At 55.1% G+C, this 24953-nt stretch overlaps 2 protein-coding genes across 10 annotated transcripts in view; both read right to left on the bottom strand.

The window, feature by feature from the left end:
* The window catches only part of MARK2 (microtubule affinity regulating kinase 2), a 52762-nt gene extending 51157 nt beyond the window's left edge, over nucleotides 1-1605 (bottom strand). For 2 of the 7 annotated variants that reach the window (XM_016118570.2, XM_016118569.2), the window contains exon 1: nucleotides 973-1438. In XM_016118570.2, coding sequence (XP_015974056.2) covers nucleotides 973-1026 — 54 coding nt within the window. In that variant the 5' untranslated portion in view covers nucleotides 1027-1438. Of the gene's footprint in view, nucleotides 1-972 lie in introns of all 7 variants that reach the window. The other 5 variants (XM_016118568.2, XM_016118560.2, XM_016118563.2 and 2 more) reach the window with 5 other exon arrangements.
* A 10600-nt stretch (nucleotides 1606-12205) lies between these two features.
* On the bottom strand, nucleotides 12206-23718 carry SPINDOC (spindlin interactor and repressor of chromatin binding). 3 transcript variants are annotated; one of them, XM_016118611.2, is made up of 6 exons: nucleotides 23374-23705; nucleotides 19542-19871; nucleotides 19313-19462; nucleotides 19001-19150; nucleotides 18671-18871; nucleotides 12206-13004 (listed from the first exon to the last, which is right to left on the bottom strand). In XM_016118611.2, exons 1-6 carry the CDS (start codon nucleotides 23498-23500, stop codon nucleotides 12793-12795), a joined length of 1170 nt encoding a protein of 389 aa, XP_015974097.1. In that variant the 5' UTR covers nucleotides 23501-23705; the 3' UTR covers nucleotides 12206-12792. The 3 variants fall into 3 exon arrangements, with proteins under 3 accessions (XP_015974097.1, XP_036076966.1, XP_036076967.1); XM_036221073.1 differs by lacking the exon at nucleotides 12206-13004 and adding an exon at nucleotides 13713-15571 and having other exon boundaries at nucleotides 23374-23718; XM_036221074.1 differs by lacking the exon at nucleotides 12206-13004 and adding an exon at nucleotides 15359-15516 and having other exon boundaries at nucleotides 23374-23709.
* Nucleotides 23719-24953: the final 1235 nt, after the last annotated feature.

Here is a 24953-nt window from a genome sequence, read left to right as displayed (position 1 = left end):
CAGAAGGGCAAGGACAGGGATGGAGGGAGGCCCGGGAAGGGACAGAGCAACAGGTTGTGTTAATGGAGCGGGCTGAAATAGCAGTGTCTTTTTCCCTTGGTGGAAAGTGCCCAGGGAGAAGGCTGGCAAAGCACTCGCAGTGAGAAACAGAAGGCCGGGAGACTTAAACACCAAACCCCGGGGGAAGAGAACATGAGGGGATCCGAAGACTGAAGGGAGTGACGACTGGAACCCCAAAGACAACCTGTGGGAAAAACTATGCGCATGACAGCTGTGTAGGAAACACGGAAGCAACAAATGCCAGCGCGAAGCACCAGGGAGCTCCTGGAGAGAAGAAGGGAAAGTGATGAGCAAAGAGTAGGCGAACAATTTGGAAAGGTGATGAGGGTGGAGCTGGTGGGTTGCAAGCAAGAGGGAGAGCACAATTTGGAAAAAGCAGCAGCAGGGTAAAAAAGCTGGGGAACGGGAAAGGGATAGCGATCGAGAACACACTCGGAGGAAAGGACCCTGAGGGTGATAATCAGGGGCTGGGAGAACCGGTGCGGACGCAGGGGAAAAGGCTAGAGAGACAGAAGAGGTGGACAAGGATCTGGGGCAAAGCGCTGGGTGCTAACCGAGTAGGAGGGTGGCTGCTTTAAGCGTGGGTGGAGGAAGACCAGAAAGGCCCCTGAGAGAAAAAGGGAAGAGAAGGGGAAGCTGGGGAGGTAACACGGAAGAGCGCAGGAGGGCGGCGAGCAGAGAACGGGGGTAAGCAGAAACACAAGTGTGTAGCCTGGAGTCAGGACAAGGTGGGTCCCAGGTGGGTCCCAGGACAGAACTCGGAGGGGGATGTGCGGAGCCGGGAGCCAGATGACAGGGCAGCCGAGGCTTGCAGGATGGCAGCAGGGGCACGAGGTGAGCAGAAGAGGGAGAAGGCTCTGCAAGGTGCAGGGGCCCAACCAGGGAATTCGGGGAGCCCTCGGGGCTCCTTACCTGCTCCGTGTCCCTCTCGTTCAGCGTGGGTAGGGGGGTCCGGGCGCTGGACATGGCGCCGGTATCTCAGGGGAGGGAACCGAGAAGCTTGAAGGAAGGGAGGGAAGGGAAGGCGCGGAGCCCGGTCGGGCGGGGCTTCTCACAGCAGGGGCACCCGCCGCATGGGCCCCGGCCGGGGGTGCGGGGAGGCCGGGCAGCCGCTCACGCCAGCCCGGGGATGCGCCGCTCGGGCTAGGCCGCGCCGGCTCCGAGCGGCTCCGGACCGCACCCCCCCGACCCCCGGCTGGGCTGTGCCGCCTTTCGGCCGGGCCGCGCCGCTCCGCCTACTCTCTGCCGCCGCAGCCGGCCGCCTGCCTCGCTCCTCCCCTGCCCTCAGCGGCACTGCTCCGCGCCCGGCACACAGGCAGCCGCCGCCGGACCTGCTGCTCCCAACATGGCCGCCACCACCGCCGGCCCTCGGCTCTTTCCGCCGGCAGCAGCCGGAAACATCCGAAGCTGCCAGGAACGGGAGGGGGGCACGCCTCCTCCTCCTGGCCACGGGCTACGGGTGAATTCCGGAAACACCCGAAGAAGGTAAGCCCTGGAGACCCGCGCGCCTCCTCGATTCCGAAGACCCAACTTCGGCTCTGTTTTCGGAAATCCACGAAGCGACTCCGGGCTCTCCAGCCACGCCCACAGGCCTTTCCCCACCCACTTCGAGCCGGCTCTCGGCAGTTTCCGGAAACACCCGAAGCCGCTCCGCGTGCAGGCAGCCGGCCACGCCCCCGCTCCGCCCCTCAGCCGACAGCGGTCGTCAGCCATTTCCGGCAACACCCGAGGCCTGGCGAGCCCCGGGTCACTCCCTCGGGTGATACTGAGTCTGACTCCTCGTTTCTTTCCGGCAGTTTTCGGGTATTTTCAAATCTTGGGCAAGGACCGTGGATCGGCAGTGCGTGTTATTATTTGACTAAATAGAAAATAAGGCTGTTAGCCGTCCCTGTAATTGGCATCCTTTGGTTCTAAAGCAACTTCTCATCTGCATGTCCCTTCGTTGTCTATCGGCTCATAAAATCCATCTCGTTTAACATCCAACTTGTCTATCAACACGTGTGTCACCTGTCAATGTTCAAAATCGCACAAAACAACATCGCACTATGAAATAGTGAATCATGCCGGTTATCTTTTTAAATACTGCAAGCTAAGGCAGGAGAGACATTTTCATCTTAATTCATATTCCAGTTATCCCTTCTAAGACAAAGAAATTCATGGCAAAGAAAAGAAACACTGGTTTAAAATGCGAGTTCCTCATGATGGCCCAAACAATGGATTCCTGGAGAAGTTCCTTTCCTTCCCTGAACCTCAGTTTCCCCATCAATCAAGTGAGGTAATTGGATTCATGAGCTCTGAGGCCTCTCTCATCTTTGGAGAGCCCCTGACTGTAACAGATAAAGTCCATGTGGCAACCTGGATCCACTCTACACTCTCCTCTAGATTGTCTCACCAAGGAGAGGCAGTAGGCTGGTCCGATTCCTGTGGCTACAAGCTGCCCCATCCATCCTACTCTGGACATGTTGGAACTTGCCACCCCATCCAAGAGCTCAAAAAACAGCTTAAGGTGGGCAGAAGCCAGGCTCAACCAACAAGTTCCCAAAGGTACAGGAGCAGAGAGGTCCCAGGGATTATGAGGAAAAGTGCTTGTCGGACCTCTGACACTTGACTTCCAACTCCCAGCTACAGAGCATCTCGAGCAGACCCCCTGGCCAAGTCAACCAGAGAACTACACAGCTAGGTAGGTGCAATGAGAGAAATACACAGCTAGATAGTAGAAAGTACTTCCTAAGGCAACAGGTACTGTCTACAGCCCTAGTAAATGTCCCAGCCTCCAGGACACTTCTTTATGCCCTACTGCAGCTCCATTTGGGCACCCAGACATGGGGGAAGAAGTTGGTGAAGAACTGCAGAAAGAGGTGAGTATGAAAGAGAGGAAGAGGTGAAGACAGGCTATTCCATTCCCTCCACCCCCAATTCATCCCTAAAATCCCTGAGAATGATCTGCCCTCTGCTGGCCAACAGGAGATACACTGCCAACTCCTGTGCGGGATCTCACCTCTAAGGCTTGGGTCTGGAAAGAATGGAAAAAGGAAGTAGTTGGAGAAGTGAAGGAAGGTGCACTCAGGAGTCTTCCCAGGCCCACGCTCCAGTCTAAGTAAACTCCGTCTCCTCCATTCTTCTACTCACTCAAATTCTCACCCCTGCCCTCTGCCCCTTAGATCCAGCCCTACCCCACCTGCCCCCTCCTCTTCCTCACTCTCTCTCCACACAAGAAGGCCTAACTGGTCTACCTGCCTAGACTCCCTCCAACCTACCCCACCAGACATGCCAGAATAATCTCCCTAAAGTCCAGCTCCAATTATATCTCTGTCCTGCTGGAAAGCTCTCAGTGGCCCCCTTGTGGGATAGACAGGGCTGGCTTCATGGGCCTATGACCTGTGCAGTCACACAAAGCCCTACTCTTAGAAAGGCCTTGACTTTGATTTAATGCTCTGCTGTCACTCTCTTAAAGTATTTCCCAAGGGGCCCTGCATTTCCATTGTGCACTGGACCCTACAAATTTTGTAGCTACTCCTGGTGGTAGGAAAGCCTTTAGCCCGGATTCAAAGTTTTGCACAGTCTGGCCTCAACTTACCTTGCTAATATCCTTTCTGACTAGGTATCACTTGTTGACACCTCCAGTCAGATCCTGCCCTGCCCCCAAGCTCTTCCACCTTCATGCTTTTATCCAGGCTGATCAATTGCCAGTTACCTACCTCAGCTCCCAGGTATACTTAAAGATCCAGTTCAAGTGTCACCGTCTCAAATTCCTAAAACCACCTACTTCTCCTCAGAGATTAATTATATATTGCCACACATTTACTCCTCTCTAATTTGCAAATTCATTCATCCACAAATCTCTGTCGAGCACCTCCAAACATGCTCGGCACCCTTCTAGTGTCTTTGGGTATATTAGTGAACAAAATAGACAATGATCCCTACCCTCAGGAAGCTTACATCTCAATTGAGGGAAAACGATAACCAACATACTACTAAGTATTAAACGCCATGGGGGAAAAATAGAGCCAGCTATATAAAGGGGATCAGAATTGCAAAGGTGAAGGGGCAGAAAACAAGTTGCAGTATTAAGGTGGTCTGTATAGGCCTCACTGAGAAGGCAACACTTGAGCAAAGACTTGGCAGAGGTGAGGGAGTGAGCTCTACAGGTATTGGGGAAAAGCATTTTGGGAGGAGGGGACAGCCAGTGAAAAGGCCCTGAGGCAGGGACAGGCCCGGCTATTTAAAGAACCAGGAGGCCAATGAGACTGGAGCAGAGAGAGCGATAGGGAGAGTAGTAGGAGAAGAAGGCGGAAAGGCGATGCGGAGCCAGGGTGGGCCGCAGCCGTGGCTTTCCCTCAGAGTCAGAAGGGGAGTCGCCGCAGTGACGTGATCTGACTTGCTGGTGGGTTGAGACCAGAGTGAAGGGGCAGGAGCAGAAGCCAGGAGGCCAAGAAGGAGGATTTTATGATAATCGATGTGAGACACGGCAGTGGCTTGGGGTCAGCAGCAGCAGTGGGAGTGGTCCGATACGAGACACATTCGCAAGGTAGAGCCAACGGGATTTCTTGATGGAGCGGTTTGGAGGGGTGTGAGAGAGAGGAGTTAAAGATAATTCCAAGTTTGCCAACCTGAGCAACTGAAAACAAAACAGACCCCAAAGTAAAGGCATCTAGCACAGCCCCAGACCAGGTAGAAAGCACCCCACAGGGCCAGTGCTCCAAGGGCAGACAAGGTTCTACCCACTAGAATGGAGAAGGCAGAGGTACGGGATTCCCAGCTCGGGCAGGTAGAAGGGCCTAGGGTAGCAATTCCTCGGGTGGGCAGGAAGGGAGGAAAGAAGCAAAGGGAGGCAAGGGTGCCGGAGTGGAAGACGTCCTTAGCCTCACCCCTCTGAAACGTGGAAACTTCTCAGTCTTTCTCCTCCCAACCAGTGGGGCCAGAGGGCATGCTCATTCTGGCAGGCCTCTGGGGGATGGGGGGGGGGAGTGGCCTCGACTTGGCTGCTGATCAAGGAGTGGCAAGACCCACTCCTGCCCTCTCTCTCATCAAAGACCCTCCCATCTTGCAGAGCTTAACTCTTTTATTTTTTATTTTTTTTGGCATCTCCGATTTTCTAGCATGTGCTTCGTCACACTTGCCATACATCGTGTTGAATTCAGAGCATTTCAGAGACGTTAGAGAGTGAAAAAAAAATGTGCATCTTAGAATCGATGGACTAGAATATATTTGTTTCGGTGCCCCCTGCCCAACCACCACCAGGACGTGAGCTGCACAAGAACAGGGACTGCCAGTCTCATTCTCCTTCCCCTTTCTTTACTAACATGGGTTGAGAGCTGCGTACTGCGTGGACATTATCGCAGTTACAATGAGCAGGAGGCACTGTTATTACCCCCAGTCTGCTAATAAGGAAATCAAAGCATAGAGAAGCTCGGTCCCTCACGAGGCGAGTGAGCATAGGGGAGTCAGCCTGTGAGAGGCAGGTAGCGTAGCGTAGAGAGCAAACACACGGAGACCGCAGGCAGGCTGCCGCTTCGTAGCTATGTGGTCTCAGGCAAAGCTCTTAACCTCTGTCTACCTTAATTTTCCCATCTGTTAAATGGGGATAATAAAAGCCCCTACCTTATAGGGTTGATTTGTGAGGGCGTAATGAGTTAATGTATGAAACATGCCCAGACCGAACCCGGTGGGTGGCCAGCGCTTTGTGTGGGCTGCTGTTCTTGTTAGCGTACTCTAGCCTGCCTCCCAGTCTTCTTTTAAGTCTCTGCTGTATCCTCCCCACTTCCCCAAAGGACAACAGTGGATCAGAAGAGAGCCCATTCTGGTCACGGCTCTGTCACTAATGGATCACGTGAACCATTAGGTAATTCCCTTCCCCCCCCTGGGGCCTCAGGCTCCTCGTCTGTACAATGAGGGGGAGCTGGACCCTTTGCTCTCTCTGGGGTCTTCTCTAACACAATAGATTGAATGTACCCCTTCAAGATTCATGTTGAAGTTCTAACCCCAAAGGTGTTGTAGTAGGAGGTGGGCATCTGGATGGTGATTAGGTCATAAGGGCATGGTGGGATTAGTGCCCTTAGAAAAGCAACCCCACAGAGCCCCCCTGCCCCTTCCATCATGTGAGGACACAGGCAGAGGACTGCCTTCTGTAGACCAGGGAGAGAGCCTTCTCCAGACCCTGAATCTGCCAGAGCCTTGATCTTGGACTTCGTGGCCTCCAGAACTATGAGAAATAAATTTCTGTTGTTTATAAACCATGAGTCAAGGGTGTTTTGTGACGGCAGCCTGAATGGACTAAGACGCACTCCAAAACCCTAACCCAGCAACAACGCCCATCTCTCCCTTCCTCCGTTCTGTTCTCGGCTGATTCTGTTCTCTCCCATGACCTGGCCCCAGCCAAGGATGGAGGGGACAGCGTCCCTGCCAGCCTTGATCATATGTTCTTGCAGAGCAATAGAAAGGTCCAGCTGCCCACGGGGGCCACTGCATACCAACCTGGGGAGAGGGGTAGAGAGGGGAAGGGGCATCAGGAAGGAGGGCACCTTCAGAGTCTGTTTTCTGGGAGGAGGTACACTTTGAACCAACCCACACCCCCACACCGGGTCACTGTCCAGGGGGAGGGTACAGACACCTCCGTTGCTGAGAAGGCTGAGCATCCTGGACAGAGAGCCAGGCTGCCATGTTGGCAGAGGCCCAGAGGTGGATACCCAAAGGGAATCATCTGAGGCCTGTGGGAGTATGGGAACTAGAGAGAGGCGCAAGGAAGGCTTCTTAGAGGTGATGCTGAATCTGATCTAAGGATAAGCAAAGGACTGTAGAGGAGGAGGACTGGTGGGAATGGGAGTGACCCATGAAGCATAGAGACCAGCCCTCAGGGAGCTCCCATCCAGGGGCAGGTTGGGTGGGCCAACGGCAGCCCCAGGCTTGGAACTGGCAGAGGAGAGTCGGTCCCAGCTGGTGTTCAGGCCTCTAACTGGCTTCCTAGAGGAGGTAGGGGACAGGCTGGGCAATGACTCACCAGTGTGCCAAGACGATGTCCCCACGTTCACACAGCTGGGCAGTTGCTCCTGGAGCCAGCAGGCAGGGTGTCTGCAAGGGACACTCCGCTTTCCTCGCCACCATCCTACTTAGAGGACAGTGCCTGAGGTCTCCTGCCCCAAGGAGAGCAGGGGCATTTCCTGCTTCCTGGTGGTGTTCTTGGTGCCTCGAACATTTCCTGGCACATAGCAGGCTGTCTGTGACGACCTGGGGAACGAAAGCCACGGGGCTCCCTCTGCCCAGAACTCCCTCTCCCTAGTTAATTGCGTGGCTCTCTCTCTGCTTTGATGTCTCCTCCCAAGGAAGCCCTCTCCAGCCTCCGCCTAAACGCTACGACCCTCCGACCCTCCGTGGATGAACACGCTGACCCGGCCCAGGGGGATGCAGCCAGCCAAGAACAGAATGGAGGAAATTCTGTCCACAGAACACGTCGCTGTGTTCTTAAACAAGGAAAAAGCGAAGAAGGGGGAAAAGAGGAAAGACAGGTTCTTGCAGGTTGAAACCTATCAACCCAATGCAACGTGTGGATCTTATTAGATCTTGATTCAAACAAATCGACTGTAGAAAGATGTTCGTGAAGACTTCTGGTGACTGGTTGCACAATGTCAACGTACTGGCTACTTAACTGTACACTTGAAAGTGGTTTAAGATGGCAAATGTTATGTTATGTGTGTTTTACCCACATTAATTTTTAGGAGATATTCATGGATCAGTTGCAGAATGTGAACACCGACTGGATATCAGATGATATTAAGGGATTATTCGTTTTTAAAGTGTGATAATAATAGGAACAGAGTCTGAATCTCTTAGTGAAACCAACGGACGTATTTACAGGTGAAATGACATTAAGTCTGGGATTTTCTTTACAATAATCCAGAAGGGAGAGAGAGATGGGGAGATAAAGATGAACCCAAATTGACCATATTTGTCGAAGCTCAGTATTCTCTCTCTTCTTCTGGGTGTGTTTGAAAATGTACATGATAAAAAAGAAAGAAAGAAAGAAAGAAAGAAAGAAAGAAAGAAAGAAAGAAAGAAAGAAAGAAAGAAAGAAAGAAAAGAAAAATGACAAAAACAGTGCCTCTCCATCATTCCCTGTTTTTCTTCCCAGCACTCATCCCTGCTGGACATATCAAGAACCTTGTCTGCTGTGCGCCCTCTGGAGTGGGGGTACCGGGGGAGCAGGGCTGTCTCTTGCGTTCACCGCTGTGTTCCAAGCGCCTGGAGTGGCACGTGATCTCCCCCAGCTCACAGCTGCGGGCCTAGGTCTGTGTGGTCTTTCGAGTCTGAGCTACTGGCCCCGTACAGCTGTCCAAACCATGGCTCTGACCTTGGAGAGCCATGGGTGAGTCTCGCAGAGGCAAACTGCTCACCCAGGAAGACGTGGGTACTAAGGTGGATAGGAGAACTCACCCCAGGCCAGGGAGAGGGAGTGAGGGGACAGGGCAGAGTCTAGATGGGAGAAGGCCCAATGGGTGGCCCAAGCTCATGTGGACATTGTTGTACCAGTTACTGCTTTGTAGTCTTCAAATACTGAGCCCGGCCTGAGCTGGGCCACAGGTTGTTGAGTGAGGCCAGGGCTAGCAGGCGGGGCCTACTCAGGGGCCCAGGACCCAACTTCTGGAGAAAGGGGGCAGGTGAGGAACAGACTCCATCCTCTCTAAAGGCCTCAGCTTGGTTCTCAGCCATTGTCACCTGGGACAGGTGACGTGAATCATCTTCCACATCTGTGCTGATCCTCTCCAATTGGCATTTCCAAGTGCAGGGCATGATCCAGCAAGCGCCAGGACCCCGAGGACTCTGGAAATTGGGATGGCGAGGGCACTGGGCACCACCCCCAGCATGGTATAGTGTGGGGTGGGGGCTGAGTGTTTGTCACTGCGAGTAACCTTTCCGTCTCCCACCTGAGTCTACCCCTGCCCTTTCTCCTGAACCTATGGGCGCCCAGGGCTGTCACAGAAAGATGTCATGATCTTTTTACAGCAGAAACAGGCCGTATATGGCAGGAGGCAACAGCTCAGACAGACCTGGGCTTGGCCTACCTCTGCTCCGTTATCAACTCTGGAAGAGCAGACAGATCACCTGGTTCGTCTTGTGGCGCCTCAGTTTCCTCACCTGTGCAACAGGCAAGGCGACCACAGTGGGAACCAGGGCAGGTACCCTGTCTGCACGCCGCAGTTCCTAGCACAGCGCCTGCCCCCGGGGCCTTCATTCACTTTTGTGGAATCTGAGCCGGCAAGGTGGTCGCCCCCGCCCGCCGCCCCTTGTGCTTCCGCTTCTTGGGTCTCCTAGGTGTGGAGCCCGAGGTCTGAGCCGTCGACATTGGTGTTGGGGAGGCCGAAGGGCCTGCTCTGCTTCCTTCCCCGGAGGCTGGTGCATTCTGTTCCTTCCAGGGGAGAAGCACTGAGCAGATTTGGTGGCGAAGACTCAGGGCTGAGGAACCTGGTTCCAGCGAGGCGGAAAGACACAAGATACACAGGGTGCAGGGGAGCCACCTTACCTGTCACTACACCTGCAAGCAGCAGCCCCCTCCCTGCTCGTGCTGTGTTGGGGAGGTCGGCTGGGCCCCCCCCCTTCCCAACAGATCTAGCGAGGGACACAGAGAGGCTGCGATCCCATCGGAAACACTCTCCTATCCCAGCCTCATCCCTCTACCACGCCTTAGGGGTGTACAGGACTCTACAGTTTACAAAGGGCCTGAATGCCATCTCGTTTCAGCCACACAGCAGCCCAGCTGTGTGAGTGTGGAAGTAGCGGGGGGGGGGGGAGGGTGAAGGGGACGTGACGGTTGCATTTCATGCAGAAGACAGAGGTCAGATCGGTGGGACCACAGAGCCTGGGACAGACCAGAGTGCTGCAAAGGGGCCCAGCCGGTGTCCCCAATCGCACCCTTACACGCTCTAGTTCCTCTCTGAGGGAAGGGGCTGCTTCTTCCCTTGTCTCAGAGTAGCTTTGCCCACAGGGCTATCACCGGCATCCAAAAAGATCTCCTCCACCTAGACCCCCAAGGAGGACAAGTGGGAGGTGCAGGAGGTGGCCAGCTTCAGAGCACAAAGAAGTACTGGGGACGAGGGGCACGGGTGTCAGTGGTCAGGGCAGTGGCACCTCCTCACCCCACCCCCTCCCTCCAGGTCACGGTTCGGTTTGTTCTCAGCATCGCAGCTGGAGTTGCCATCCACAGCCCGGGTGTGGGGTTGATATTTGCGTGGGAGGCTTTCTTGATGCTCCAGGATGGTGGCTCTGGGCCAGGTGGGGGACTCCGAGTAATCAGTCGCCTATATTCAGAAACTTCTTTCTGCACTCCGGGTGGTCATGCCCTCAGCTCCACACTTTCCACCTCTCTCTGGGAGCCTAGAGGTGCCCAGTTCATATAGTCCCTAAGGTCCTGCCAGCTGAGATGTGGGGTTGAGGTCACAGAACGCCACCCCAGTCACTGGGACAGCCACCCAGAACAGAGAGAATAGCATTCCACAGACCAGTTAGCACTGAAAAAAGTCGCATAGGAAAAACACACCAAGAGGGCACTTGACAGACATTTATTGATTTATTGAGCACCTACTGCGTGCCAGGCCCTATGCAGGGCTCTAGGAAAACAAAGTCACTGCAACCTCGTCCCTGCCCAGAAGGAGCTCACAGTCTAGTGGGCCAAACCGTAAATCACATTAACAGCAGAGCAGGTGCATTTAGCTTCACGAGTTTACAACGAGCTTGTATATACGTTTTCTCAATTGTGAACATCCAGCAACACAGCCACGTTGTTTAAAAGCACATCGGCATAAATGTAAACACAGTCACAGGATTGAAAGGATGGACAGAAATCACCTGCAAGAATTCATGTTCGTTTCAGAGCCAGATTTTCAGCATTATTTATCCATTCTTATGAGGGAAGATACAAGTTTTGCCAATCTGCAGAAATGGTGGTTGGGGCCCCGGGGGACTTGCACGGCCTGCCTGACATCACGCACTGGTGGAGGCACCTTAGGCTCACACAGGGTTCCTGATTCTTGGCCCACCTTCTCTCCACCATACACTAGTCTTCTAATCTCTCCTGCACAAAGGCCCCACACATACTTGGGCTCCATGCAAGTTAGATGGGGAGAAGGGACCATTCCCCCTCAGTCAACCACATTGTATGATCACGCATGACAGGTTTGGCCCATGCTGGTCCAGGGTGACACCAGCTCTGATAAGCACACAGCACAACACCTAGGTCCAGATCCTTCCTGACTTAGAAATTAGTTTCTGGATAGTCTCAAAATCTGGCCGAGCGTCATTCAAGGACCACTGCCCTCGAGTCCTAGCTGCACCCTCTCCCTGAACACGCAGTGTTTCTCAGGAACAGACAGCAGTCCAGGTGCAGAGGGGCACTGTCCTATTCATCTCACTGGCCCCTGGATTCTCGACAAGTGGGGTTTGGGGCCTGAGAGAGCTCCCTGAGCCCCTTTGCAGAACTCCGTATTACCAAAGGGGAAAAACCACCCTGCAAATGATTTGGCCTGTGATGGTTAGTTTAGGAAGGCAAGGTAAGGAGTCTGGTAGAGACCCAAAGTGGGCCATCTCCTGGCCTGGGGAATGGGGAAACCAGGCTAAGGCTCGGATTTAACTAAACTGAGGGGCCGGTGGGGGTGGGACGAAGCTGCGCGGCTGAGTGTGTGGAGCTGAAAGGTGGAAGGCAGGGCTGCATCGGGGACCCAGCGGCCACCCCCCCACGGTGGGGCGGGGGAGGGAGGCCTGTCCCCTGCTGCAGGCTGGCCACAACCATTTCACTTTAGAAGGGTAAGGTTAAGTCTCAGCTTCTAGGGTGTGAGCCCCTGGGCACCCCTACTGTGGCCTCTTTTGGACAGGGGTCTGTCAAGAGTCAGACAGTGGAATATGTTAAAGAAGAGGGATTTCTGACCCCATTCCAAGGCAGGGGTAAGGGAAGGGGGCAAGGTGCTCCTTTGTGACTGACACCAAGTCTGCCTCAGTCTTCTGGTCCAACAAAGCCCGGCCACCTCTGGGGCAGGGGACTAGTGGCTTTCTGGCTCCCACCCAGGACCTTTCGGCCTTCCTGCCTGCCTGTCAAGGCTGCTCCAGGAGGCCCGATATCCTGCTAGCAAACCCCACCCCCCAATGATGGCCCAGACGGAACTCTCTTAATAAAAAAAAATAATTTATTGTCAACAAAGGAGATATATACAACAGGAAAATAGGAAAAAAGTGTGGGAGTGACTGGAGGCCCCAGGTGGGCTGCTTGGGCCTCCTGCAGGGATGGGGCGGGAAGAGGTAATGGAGGCCTCCTGGTTAGGGAGCCTGAACAGGTGGGGGAGGAGAGGCGTCCCCCGAGGTAGTGGGACTCAGTTCAAACCCCATGATGACCACCTCTTATGTAAGGCACTGTGCCAAGGGAGACTGGTGGGGGGCTAAGAGAGGGTGGGAGGTCGGGGGACAGAGAGGTCTGGGTCAGCAAAAGGATCGGGGTGGGTGTTCTCCACAGGCCCAATGCCCTACCTCACGACAGCCTCGGCTGCCCTCGCCCACCTTGCCCGGCGGCCGTCTTCCAGGGCCCCCGACTAACTGGACTCCGCTGCCTTCCTCCCCTTCATCCTGCCTCAGCACCTGGCTTTGCTCTCTATCAGGTGGCAGAGCTGGCGGCTCCGAGTAAGAAGCTAAAAGGGGCCGCCGCCTCCTCCACCCCCTCCACCCCCTCCGCCATCCCCTCCCTGGGAAAGCGGGAACCTACACACCGCTGCCCGCCTCTGGCTGTCCCCCCGCCGTAGTGCTGGATTCCGACAGGACCGCGGGCCAGTCTGGAGTGTCACCTGCTCCCACACCCTTCGTGCCTTGGGGGTGCTTGGACCAGTCTTGAAGGAGGCTGACCGCCGGGGGCTCCTCCATCCGCACGCGGATAACCTGGAGATCCAGTGTCCCTCGGAGCCCCGGAGGGGGAGCTGGGCAGGAAGGGGAGCAGAGGGCAGAGTCAGGGCCCTCCAGAACCCCACCACGTCCAGAGCCCAGTGCCTGGTGCGAGGGGAAGCTCCGTTCTTCGTTGGACCAAAGACCACTACCATCCAGAAGGCAGGATCACACCTCCTCAGGAACAAAAGCCAAACGCCTAGCATCGCCTTCCCCCCTCATGCATTTTGGCTGGTGCCACCTTCTTTCCCCAACTCTGAGCTTTAGCTGGCTCCACTTCATCCAAATCTTACTGGGCATCTTAGCCTGATGGGCTTTGCCCTGTATGGGCAGAAGTGATGGGTAGGGAACACCCAAGAGAACGAAACCTGGCCTTGCCCACCAAGGAGCTCTCGAGCGAATCTGCAGGGCAGGGCAGAGAGCCGCAGAGTCCTGGGCAGCACCTGGCTCTGCTTTCAGCCTGGACCAGGCTCTTCGTCTTCTGAGAGTCGACACCTACCACCAGGCACCAGGTATCTGCCGTGGCTGGTGGAGAAGCTACTCATGAGGGACAAAACAGCCTCAAGGCAGCGGAAAGCGGATTGCTGATAGCTACCGCCCGGCCACAAAAATGTCTCTGGTGACAGGGGCACCTCCAAATTATTTCATGTTGAAGAGCAAAACAGGAATATGGAGAGGGCGACTGTTGCAATGCCTGTACTGAGCGCACCAGTGTGTGGTTTTCTATTTCTTAGAGCCAGTGATTTAAAATGTGACAGAGAAACAGGCACGATTTTATTGTCCAGTTTGCTAGGGTTTAAATGAATTAATGGCTGCCATGGCGTTGTACAATTGAACAAATTCTGCTTTGTATTTGAAGCTGGTTTGTCTCCCTAAGAAAACATAAGCTCCTTGAGGGCAGGCTGAATCCCACTCATTTGCTCCTTAGTTCAATAATAACTTGCTGGCCCACCAGTGCTCAACACTTCCAAGTCATGGAGGAGACCAAGTGGGTTTCTTGGAATTTGTTCCAGTGGCGAGAGCCAACCAACAGAATGAACAAAAGATGCAACATGACATATACTGACAGAAACAAAGGACATAGGCCAGGGAAGGGGACAGGGCGGGTCTCACATAGGTGATACTTGAGCAAAGATGGACAAGAAGCGAGTTAGCTACGCAGGGAGCTTGGGGAACAGCATCCTGGCTGGAAGAGCAAGTGCAGGCACCCCAGGGGAGAACTCCTGCTAATGCGGGAACAGCAAGGCCAGGGCCTGCCCAGAGCGAGTGGGTGGCTGAGGGGGAGTAAAGATCCTGGCGTGAGAACTGCACCACCGCGAAGATCCTGGCTTTTTTCTGGAACAAGACTGGGACCAGCATGGAAAGCGCTTTGAGAAGAGACAGGATATGACTTTGTTTTCAATAGGGACCCTGGCTGCTGCATGAGAACAGACCACGGCGGGCAAAGATCAGAAGCCAGAGACGAGCTTGGCAGCGGCTACAGGAACCAGGCGGGAGACGGCTTGGCCTAGGGTAGCAGCGGTGGAGGCGGTGACAGGAGGGTGAACTCTGAACACATGTGGAGGTCGGGCTACCAGATGTGCTGGACTGAGGTGGTGGTTTAAGAGAGAGAGAGAGACCCAGACCAAATGGAGAATGAGCGGCCAGCTTGCTGGGAGAGATTTGCTTGGGGCGAGGGGGCCGTGGGCTCTATTCGGGTATGTCAAGTTTGACCTTTTAGACGACCAAGCAGGGGCATCACCTAGACCAACAGGGAGGCTAGAATCGAGGGGAGAGGTCCAGGCTGGAGGTCAAGGCAGGAACTGTGAGCATATGAAGGTACTTAAAGCTGTGATTCCATGTGGGGACACCCGAGGAGTGAGTACGGACCCTGTGGTTAAGGCGTTCATTCATTCATTCATTCATTCATTGAATACGTATATAAGCAGCACTGATTCTATGCCAGGCACTGAAGATATCACAGTAAAGGACCAGGCAAACATCCTGACGTTCCAAGCGCTTATTATTCCAGGACAGGGAAGGAAGACAGTAGGCTCCAACCCGGGGAGCTGTGAACAGACAAGTGAAACGGGACAGCTACTGCGACAGGAAAACCACCAGGAGTCGCTGCCAAGAAGCCAAGGGCAGAAAGTGCCTCCAGGAAGGAGGGAGGGGTGGGTTCACGCTTACTGCCGGGTTGGAGACGATGAGAACTGAGCGTCAGGTTTAATTTTATGGAAGTCAGTGACAACCTTGCCAAAAAAAATTTGAGTGCATGTGGTGGGGTGAAGATGGGAGCTTGACTGAAGTGTTGCCGAAGAGAGACTGGAAGCGGTTAGTACAGAAAATGCTTCTCGGCTTTGGCGAAAAGCTTTAGAGATAAACGGGACAGTGGTTAGGAGGAATGAAGGGTCGAGAGAGAAATACCAGCTTCGTGAAGGCTGCTGAGCAAGATCCAAGAGAACCGATGGCCAGGGAAAGGGGGTTGGCTCCAACGATGGAGTGAGAAGTGCCGGCCTTTGCAGACAGTTCAGTCGCCGTGGAGGGAGTGAAGGCAAAGGGTACGGCCTGGGTGGGGGAGGGAATGAGCTGGTGGACGTCCTTGGCACCACGGGCAGGGTGTCTGTGTGGGCATAAAGGAAACCCACAGAGGCTGCTGCTTACGAGGTCAGGAGCCCTGAGGGAAGTGCTTTACCCCCCGAGGCTGCCTCCCCTTCTGTAAAATGGAAATCACGTTACTTATTACATGATGGTGTGTGGATGAAACACATTACGAGTCCAGCACATCGTAAGAGCTAGGTTAGAGACCTCAAGACAAAGGAGTTAGATTCAGTCGAGCTGAGCCCCTTTAGCGCCCCAACCCAGAACCGCCCCCTTCCCTCCTCGCCCAGCCCTTTCCACGCTCTCTTCTGCATTTGTGCGTTTGGGAGGGCCTGACTCCATTTCTCTTGTTTTTCACTGAGGCTGGTCTCTGAGCGGTGACCCTGGAAATGTCACCACCAGAATGGCAGGTGAAGGCAGCCACCATCCAACCACTCATCTGTCAGTAAATCTTTACTAAGGGCTTTCTTTGAGCCAGGTACTGTTCTAGGTGTTGAGGGCACCGCAGTGAACAGACCCTGCCCCTGCCCTTCGTGGAGCTCACACTCACGTGCTTTCACACGCGCGCGCACGCGCGCGCACACACTCTCTCTCTCTCTCACTCCTTCTTCCTTGGCCTGGGAACTCATGGGGTCTGGCCAAGGTATCTTAAGCCAGATCTCAAGGTCCAACCCAAATTAATCATTAGTAAGACAAAGAGGCTTTCTTCCGGTATTTGTGAGCGGACCCTCAGGGTAACCTTCTCTCCTGGCCTGGGCGCCCTCCCCACCTTCATCCTGCAAGGCCCTTGGAAAGTTCCAGAAAATCTTCTGACTGCTTCACACTCCTATCCATCAGCTCAGCTGACCTGACCACAGTGAAATTTCCAACTTCTAAATCCTTGGTTTTTAAACTTTTTAAAGTGGTAGGATCTTTATTCAAATAAAGTCTTCAAATAAAACAACTCAAAGTAGGGACATGCTGGGTGGAGCCTCCCAAGTTTCTGAGAAATCTGTTCAAGCTTTGGGATCTTGAAACAGCCCGAAACCACCGGTCTGGAGCCTTCGCTCTGCACAGACCCGGCGCGGGTGCCCCGCGATCCTCTATCTGCCCCACTGCCTCCGACCTGTACCCCCGACGGACTGGGAGCTTCTCGGGAACAAATGCTGCCTCGCTGGCGTTACTCCCCAGAGTGCTTTGCTCGGGGCCGGGCTGCGGGAACGCTTGCTGCTCGATCATTTAGTGTCTTCCGTGGCTCCCGGGCCACGTCCAGCCTCCACAGATCCCGCCACTGCTGGGAACGCCTGTCGGTCCCCTCCATCCCTTACGTCACTCAATCAGCTTGTTGAACCCCAAAGTCTCAGGCTTTGCCCACTCCCCCCAAAGGAACCTGAGATCTCAGGGATTCCCTCCTCAGCTGCTCACCACTCTAGATAGGTGGAGTTTGGGCACAGGGCACCCCAGGGCTCAAAATGAAGTGTCCCTTTCGAGAACGAAACCAGAAGACCCACTGAACAGTGGCAGAGGTCAGCCACTTAGAGCAGTGATCCACCGAAGAGAACGAGGCGGCTCGGAAATGCTTAAGTCCCAGCAGAGCGCAGTCTCGGGGGGCAGGACTGCGCTGCGACTCAAGCTGAAACCTGAGACAGTTAAACCGGGATCTACACGAAGGGGTGAGGCCTGCCCCGAGACTGGGAAAAGCACGGCCTGTTTTGGTAAGAAATAAATGAAAGGCACAAATGCTCGCACGTGCGCACACAGAGCTGTGACAGGTCTGAAGGACACTAAGTAAACTATCGACAGCAGTCACCACCGGGGAGTGACGTGGGCTGGAGAAGTGGCAGGCTTGCTTCACCCTTTCGGGTGCCATCTTTCTCGGGGTTCAAACTCCAAAGCACATTTCAGACTGGCAGGGGCGGGACGGGGGGCACGAGGCACTCTGCCACTCTCTCCCTCCTTCAAGAACCATTTCCTGAGCCCGAGATGTTTTGAGCAGAGCCTGGCATGGCGAGGTGAAGGGAGGGACCAAGTTCGGCCTCCGCCCTACTGTGTTCTGGTCTCGGGAATTCTGCCACTGCTTGTTTACATGACTATGGCAGGCAGAACACTGGTCCCCAAAGACGTCCACGTCCTAATCGCCAGGACCTGTGACTGTGGTATGTTCCACAGCAAGGGAGAATTAAGGCTACAGATGGAATTAACAGTGCAATCAGCTGACTTCAAGAATATTCTGGATGATCTGGGTGGGCTCGGTGTAATCACAAAGGCCCTTATGTGGGGGAGAGGCAGGCAGAAGCGTCAGACCAAAGATGGCATCCTGAGGAAGACTCTGCTGCTCACTCTGGGCTTCGAAGATGGAAGGGTGTGAGGCAAGGGATGCGGGCTGCCTCCAAAAGCCGGAAAAGGCAAGAAAACAGGCTGCCTCCCAAAGGCTCCAGAAGAAACACGACCCTGCCGATCCCCTGATCTGGCCCACTGAGACCCACCCCACACCTCTGATCTCCGGAACCGGAAGGAACACATTCGTGGGGTCATAAGCCACCAAGTTTGCAGTGACTTGTTACAGCAGCCACAGGACAAGAACCCAAGCACCACAGGAAAGAAGGAATGACCTCTCCGAGACTCTCCATCGGGAAGAGGTATTTCTACAAGAACAAATGAACTGCACGTAAAGGTCGCTCGAAATCGGCAGGGCACGCCACAAACGTGTGCTCACTGCTGTCATCAGCTAACTGGCCGAGCTGCTTCCCCCCCAGAGGCGTCAGCTGAGTGTTCACCACTGGCCTAGGCTCCTGTTAATGGCCCCGTTTGAGCCCCTGCTCCACCAAGGCAAGGTGGGCACCCCTTGGGCTCCAGCTGGAATCAACCTAAGTGTGGCAATGGGTGTCAAGCTTTGGGGCACACTGACCTAGCCCAGCCTAATGACCAACGCCAGGATACTGCTGAGGAGCTCTCAGAAAAGCCTAAGCCCTCTGGCCAGCCTCCATCCTTCAAATCCGCCTGCCCCTGCCCGATGCCCCAGGGGACCCAAGCACCAACCCCTCTACGCTGGTGAGCCATGTGGCTGCAGAGCAGCCTCAAGGAGCCCAGAGCCCAGGATGCAGCCTGCCTGACCCCTTGTCGCCCCCTCTCGGGAGCTCACCTGGAGAGGGGCTCTCCGGCTGGGGAAGGCCTCCCTCGGCTGCTCTCCCCTCGCTGGCTGCATCCTTGCTGTCTGAGGTCCTGAGCTGGGTGTGGGAGAAGAGCTGGAGGACGAAGCCTGGAGGGAAGCTGCCGTCAGTGAAGTGTCGGACCTCGGCGGGAGCTGCAAAAGTCTCCGTGGGCGAGTCGGGTGACGGGGGGTCTAGAAGGGAGGACAGGACGGAGTTGTGAGTCCGGGAGGCTGGGTGGCCTAACCCCTCTGAGGCTACTGGTCCTGCCCCACCCTCACTCCCGGGCTCTCTTCTCGAGAGCCTGCCCCCATCCCCTTCACCTGGGTCTGGGTCCGGGTCCGGGTCCGGGTCCGGGTCCAGGGTTTTGGTCATGGATTTGCCTCTTTTCTTTCTGACTGGTTCTTCCCCAGAGGTCTCCTTCCATCTCTGACCACGGGGCTTCTTACTTACTGGTTCCACGACGGGGGCAGCTGCAAAAACAAAAGGCCTCACACCTTTTTAGGGAGACATGCCTGAATCCCACGACCTTAGGGCTGCTGAAGCTACTTGCCCAGCAGCCTTCCCTCTTTCCCCTAGAACAGACCTGTGCTCCCCTTCCCCCAGCTCAGCCTCACTGGCCCCCCACGACTGACCAGGAAGCTCGAGGGGGCGGAGTCCCCTGGGCCGGCTCCTTCTAGGGAGGGATGGATTGTCCTCAGAGTCAAGGAGAACGACGATCTCCGCTGGCATTCCGGCAGGGTCTGGGGTGGAGTCAGGGTCCGCATCAACATCCTGGCCTGAGTCTGAAGGTGCCAAACGCTCCATGAGCTCCAGGTGCTCCCGCAGGTCTGACTCCCCTGCCCCCACCCCAGGTCCAACTACCTGAGTTGGGTGAGGATGGCTGCTCAGCTCTGACATCTTGCAAAAGGGCTACCCCCTCGCTCCAGGCCTCTAGGATGTTGCTCTTCTCAGAAGGGCTCAGGTCCAGGGTGTGAGGATGCTGCTCCAGTATGTGCGCGCGTGCCGTGTCTGCCGAGGGGGACCGAATCTCGGCCCCACACACCATGCACAGCGCCCGCCCACCTCCTCCCGGGCTGTTCCCCACCAGGAACTCCTGCTCCCAAGACACCTGCTGCTTGGGCTCCTCACAGCTATCGCTGCCTGTCTCTAGCAGGCTGGGCCTAGGCGGTGGGGTCTTCTCCTGTTGGGTCACTGGGGAGGGAGAAGAGGGAGTGATTTCATCAGCAAAGGTGCTCACGGTCAATAATACTTAGAATGCAAGTCCCCAAATTTGGTGATGTGGTGTAAAGGGGGGAGCACTCCCACTGTAAAAAAAATAACCTTTGGACTAGGCCTAAAGCAACACTGTCTTAAAGAAATGTTTGCAAAGATGGCAAGAAAGCAGATTATTATGACTACCAGGCTGAAATTTAAAAACTATTTAGCTTCTCTATACCAATAAAAATGCCTTTCTTCTACTGAGGTAATTGTTCCCCTTCCCTGTCTCATAAATACCCCTTGCTTTTGTTTCTTAACTGGAACATTATTTGGATTTCTGCCTGAATCAGGGATTCCCAAGTCGTTATTCTTTTTTAATACCACCCACAATCTTTTTCTCTCTTCCGCTGGAGCCCGTGAGGTGCTAGTGACATTAAACACAGCCTTGGGACCCCACTGGAGTACCTCCATCTCTCCTTTCGATCTAGTCTCAGACCACAAGTCCACACGTTTTTCCCAGAGGCTACGATGTTCTTGCCTGTCTTCAGCCTTGGCACATCCACCCAGACCCCCAAGCAGCCTGGCACATTCCTACACTTCCTTCTCAACCCCACTCGAATCCTCACCCCTAGGAAGCTTTCCTGACCTCCCTGCCCCAGCAGGTGACTATATCCATATCCAACTTCCGGGCCACAGTGTGCACTCTCTTTAGGACAAAGATGGTAAATTTTATCATCTTATTGTCTCCATGGGGCCTGGCGCATAGGAAAGGAAATGCTCAGTGAACCTTCATCAGGGAATGACATTCTGTCTGCTTTTCCACCTGCCGAGGCCCCTTCAGAAAGCCATCCCATCCGTTCAAAACTAGCCTCCCCTTACACTGCTCCCAGGGTATTTGCAGCTGTGACCTCGTACCCATTTGTCTGCTTGGCACCTGCCCTATGTGCACGTGGCCCGTAGCTGTCAGGGCAGCTCCATGTGGCTCAGCAAAGACAGGCAGCTGGGTGCCTATGAGCTCTCACGGCTGAAACTCTCTCCCACCGGAGAGGGTGGGACGAAACACAACTATGGCAGGCCCGAACGCCTGGGGACCGTACAGAAGAGGTGGCATTTGAAACGGGTATAGTAACTGGCTCGCTGTCTGAAGATCTAGGTCCAAAGCTGGGTTGTGTCTGTCTCCCATGCGACCGTGGGCAGAAACCTTGACCCTCGAATTGCAATCAGGATTTCCTTCCCACCGCTCCTCCACAACGGCTCTCGTCAAGGTCGCCAATGCTACACCCAGCGATCGGTTCTCGAACCTCATCTTTCAGCTCTTCCCTTCTTCCATCTTCCTTTCTGTCACTCGGCTTCCAGGGCGCCGCCTTCTCTTGGTCCTCCCCTCACTTCACTGGGGCTCTTTTCCAGTCACCTCTGCTGGTTCCTCGTTTCCCCTCCTCGTCACCTCTTCTCAGGTCCGTGCATGTCTCTCTCGCCTCTTCCAGGTCGTTGCTGCGGCACCGTCTTCTCACCGTGGCCTTCTCCGCCACCCCGTAGAAAGCCATCTGCCCCACTCGAGCCCCCCATTCCCCTTGACTGCTTCATCTCCTCCACAGCACACATCGCCACCTGACATGACACGTCGTATACTCATTCCTGGCGTCTCCTCACTACACTGTAAGCTCCGTGACAGCTTAATTTTTTTATCCTTCACACCTGTATTTCCAGCACCAAGAACAGTGCCCCACAAGTAGTGGGGGTTCAGAAATTTCTGATGAGGGGCTGACTCCCATCTTCAACTTGGAACCACTGGAACGTGCCACAGCTCTGTCCTTGGACCCCTTCTGTCTGCCCTCTTCCTCTGAGGGTCTCGTCCCATGGACTGCCTGCTGACGACTTCCATATTTACACCTCCAGCCAGACTCTGCGTGTCCAACTTCCTATCTGACCTCTCCACTTGAACGTCAGAAGCATCTCAAACTTGCCACGCTCCAACCTGAACTCCCAACCTTCCCCTCGCCTGCACACGCGGCCCCCCGCTTCAGGAAGTGGGAAGCGCATCCTTCCAATTGCTCAGGCCAAAAACCTTGAATTTATCTTTTTTTTTCCTCCCACCTCAAATCTTTCAAGAAGCTTCTTGCTTCAGGACCTTTGTACTTGCAATTCTCTCTGCCTAAAATGCTTTTCCTCTGACTACCTACAAGGTTCACGCCTACACTTCGAGTCTGTGCTCAAATTTCGCCCTATTAGAGAAGCCTTTCCCTGACCTCTCTATATTCCAAATGAGACCCACTGCACGTTTCATATTTTGCTTTAGTGTTCTCTAAACCACTTGTCACCACCTGACACACTACACCTTCATGTTTGGCTGCCTCTGGTCCTTAGTAGATTCACTTTCCAGGAGGGCAGAGTGTCACCTTTGTTTGGAGCCATTAGCATGTTCAGCCTAAAATAGTGCCCGGCATATAGTAGGTGTCCAATAATTAGCTTCTCTGGTTGTAGAGGTTTGAGACAGCCTAGCATTAAGCACCCCGTGAAAGCTAGGGGAAGCAGGGAAAGAATCTCCAGGATCGAAAGCTCTGAGAAGGGTGGGGCCTTTACATCTCTCATTCATTTTATAATCCTGATTTTAAAAGGGTGAAAGGTGGTGAGGGAAAATGAATGGGTTTCCTCTCAACCTCTTTTGAGTACTCTCCCTACAAAGGGAAAAGACAATGAAAGATATATGCATGTTCATGACTGTTAAGTCTTCCATTAAGGTGGCCCTTTATTTCCTTAAGATCGGCAAGACCCTGAGATCTGAAGAAATTGGACAGAAAACGAGTGCTCCAGACCGTTCCCAAAATCCCCTCCCAAAGCCAGTCTCCTACGGTGGCTACGAGCACGTCTTTTCCAAAACTGGGTGCTGTAAGCAATCCCATTCACCCCTGAAGCTCTCGAGCCTGACACCTGTGGCTTGTGCGAGTGGAAGGCCTGGGAATGAAGGTGGGGGCAGGAAAGCTTTACGCATGCTGGCCGCTCAAAATCCTCCTCTGGGCAGGAGGCAGTGGCGCCTGCCTCCACCCTCCGAGACGCTCCGGACAGCAGGCTGCGGCGTCCAGCCTCGGGCCTGGAGGCCTGGCCGCCCCTCGGCCTGTATCACACCGCCCGGCCCCCGCGCCTGCCTCCACCCGGCGGGAGTCCGCGGCCGCAGACACCTAGAGCCGCCGGTGCTGGGCCCGGGAGAGGGGGCGTTCGGGCACCGGAAGATCCGGAGAGCGCGGGGCGTGGATCGAAGGCTCCAGACCCTGGGCGGGGGCGGGGGAGGGGGAATTCGGGGAGGCCTGAGATTCCAAACCCGGGGGCGGAGCGAGAGCGCGCCCGGGCCCAGGCCGAAGGGGTAAAGGGGGAAAGGGGGAGGGGGCAGGCCTCAGATCCGAGGCCGGGGGAGGGGTGCCCGGGCGCCAGACCGGAATGGGGGGCAAGCCCGAGCCCTGCACCGTGACGTGGAAGTGGGGGGATCCCCTCCCATCCTTACCTCTGAGCATCGGCTCGGGCCGCGGAATTACGGCCACCACCATGGCCTCCTCCTCGTCCTCCCCTTCCTCGCATTTGAGCGTCACCTCGAAGCAGTCGAGCGCGGCGCCCTCGGCCTTCAGGGCCATGGTGCGGCCGGGGGGATCGCGGTGACCGGACGCCGGAGGACGGGTGCGCAGGCCCTGGGCGCGCAGCCGGGCGCCGCCGCCTCCGGCCCGCGCCGCCCCCTCCCCGCCGCCGGCCTCTCGCCGGGCCTGCGACGGGTGCGTCCGGGCCTCCCCGAGACCTGCAGCGTCGGGACCCCGGGCGGGGAGGGCTCAATCCGGGGCCCCAGCCCCCCGCCGCTCCCTTTTATGGAGGCTCATTGTCGGCGCCCGCCCGGCCGGCCGCGGGCCCGCCCCCGACTCCCGAGCGGCCAATCACGCGCGGCTCCGCCCGGTGCACGCGGCTCCGTTAGAATCTCTGGACCCGCCGGGTGGCGGGAAGGGCCGCATTGGCTGCTGGCGGCCCTCCATCGCGGAGGGGGTCGCGGGGCCAGCGAGAGAGGACCCCAGGCTCCCCCAGACATGGTCATCCTAAGCCGGCTGATCCCCAGTGGGTCGCCCTCCGTCGAGATGGCAATCGGGCATATTTTGCTGGCATGAAGAGCTTTTGATTGCTGTCGCTTGCTTTTGCCTTTCCCTGACCAAGGCTTCCTCCCTAGAAGATGCCAGAAGGTGTCCCAGGCGGAGGGGGAAAAAAAAAAAAAAAAACAGTAGGGGAGTGGAAAGGACCTTGGCATGGAAAGAGTGGAAATGGAATTCCTTCCCATTTGCCAGCTCTGTGATCTTGGGCACGTGATCTGTTTTCTTAGACTACTTCATTCTTCGGAAAAACATCACGGAGCCTTCTGGACAAGGTCATGCAAAGATGAAGAGCCAAATGGAATGTGGGGGCACGCAAAGCACCCCCAATATTTATGATTTCCAGTTTTCAAACGTGAGTCCAGAGATTGTAACCCTCCACAAGGTCACAGAGAAATCTTTGAGAGCCCCATGACCAGCGTCCAGTTACCATGACACTGCTGGATGACGATCCTTCTGTGGCTGAGCTTTCGCCTCTGTGACATAGATGGGCATCTCCCTCTGAGATTTCAGTTGAGAAAAATGTCAGACACTGAATATCCACCGTAAAATGCCACTGCATCAAACCAAGCACAGTAGTAACTCCGAATGATGCACAGTTATGCGCTGCAAATACGTCAATGGTCCCCTGTGATAGTAATGGGGATGAAAAACTCCTATGTCCTCGAGAGGTCTAGTAGTAAGTAAGTAGGTCTAGTAGTAGTGGTACCTGAAAAGAGCGACAGCTCGAGAAAAGCCCCAGGCAGGTCCTTTAGGAGGTGTTCCGGGAGAAGGCGGTGTCGTCATTGGAGATGGCAGGCAACTCCCTTCCTGTCATTGCCCTCCAAGGCCTCAGGAAAATAAGATGTGGAGGTGGGAGACAGAAATACTGACAATCTCAACCGCGTGTAGGCCTAGGCTAATGTGTATGTTTGTGTCCTAGGTTTTTTAAAAAAATTTTTTTAAGTAGAAAAATATA

This window comes from Rousettus aegyptiacus, unplaced genomic scaffold (assembly GCF_014176215.1).
Source record: "Rousettus aegyptiacus isolate mRouAeg1 unplaced genomic scaffold, mRouAeg1.p scaffold_m13_p_5, whole genome shotgun sequence".
Taxonomy (NCBI): Eukaryota; Metazoa; Chordata; class Mammalia; order Chiroptera; family Pteropodidae; genus Rousettus; species Rousettus aegyptiacus.
This window is presented reverse-complemented; position numbering and strand designations above follow the sequence as displayed.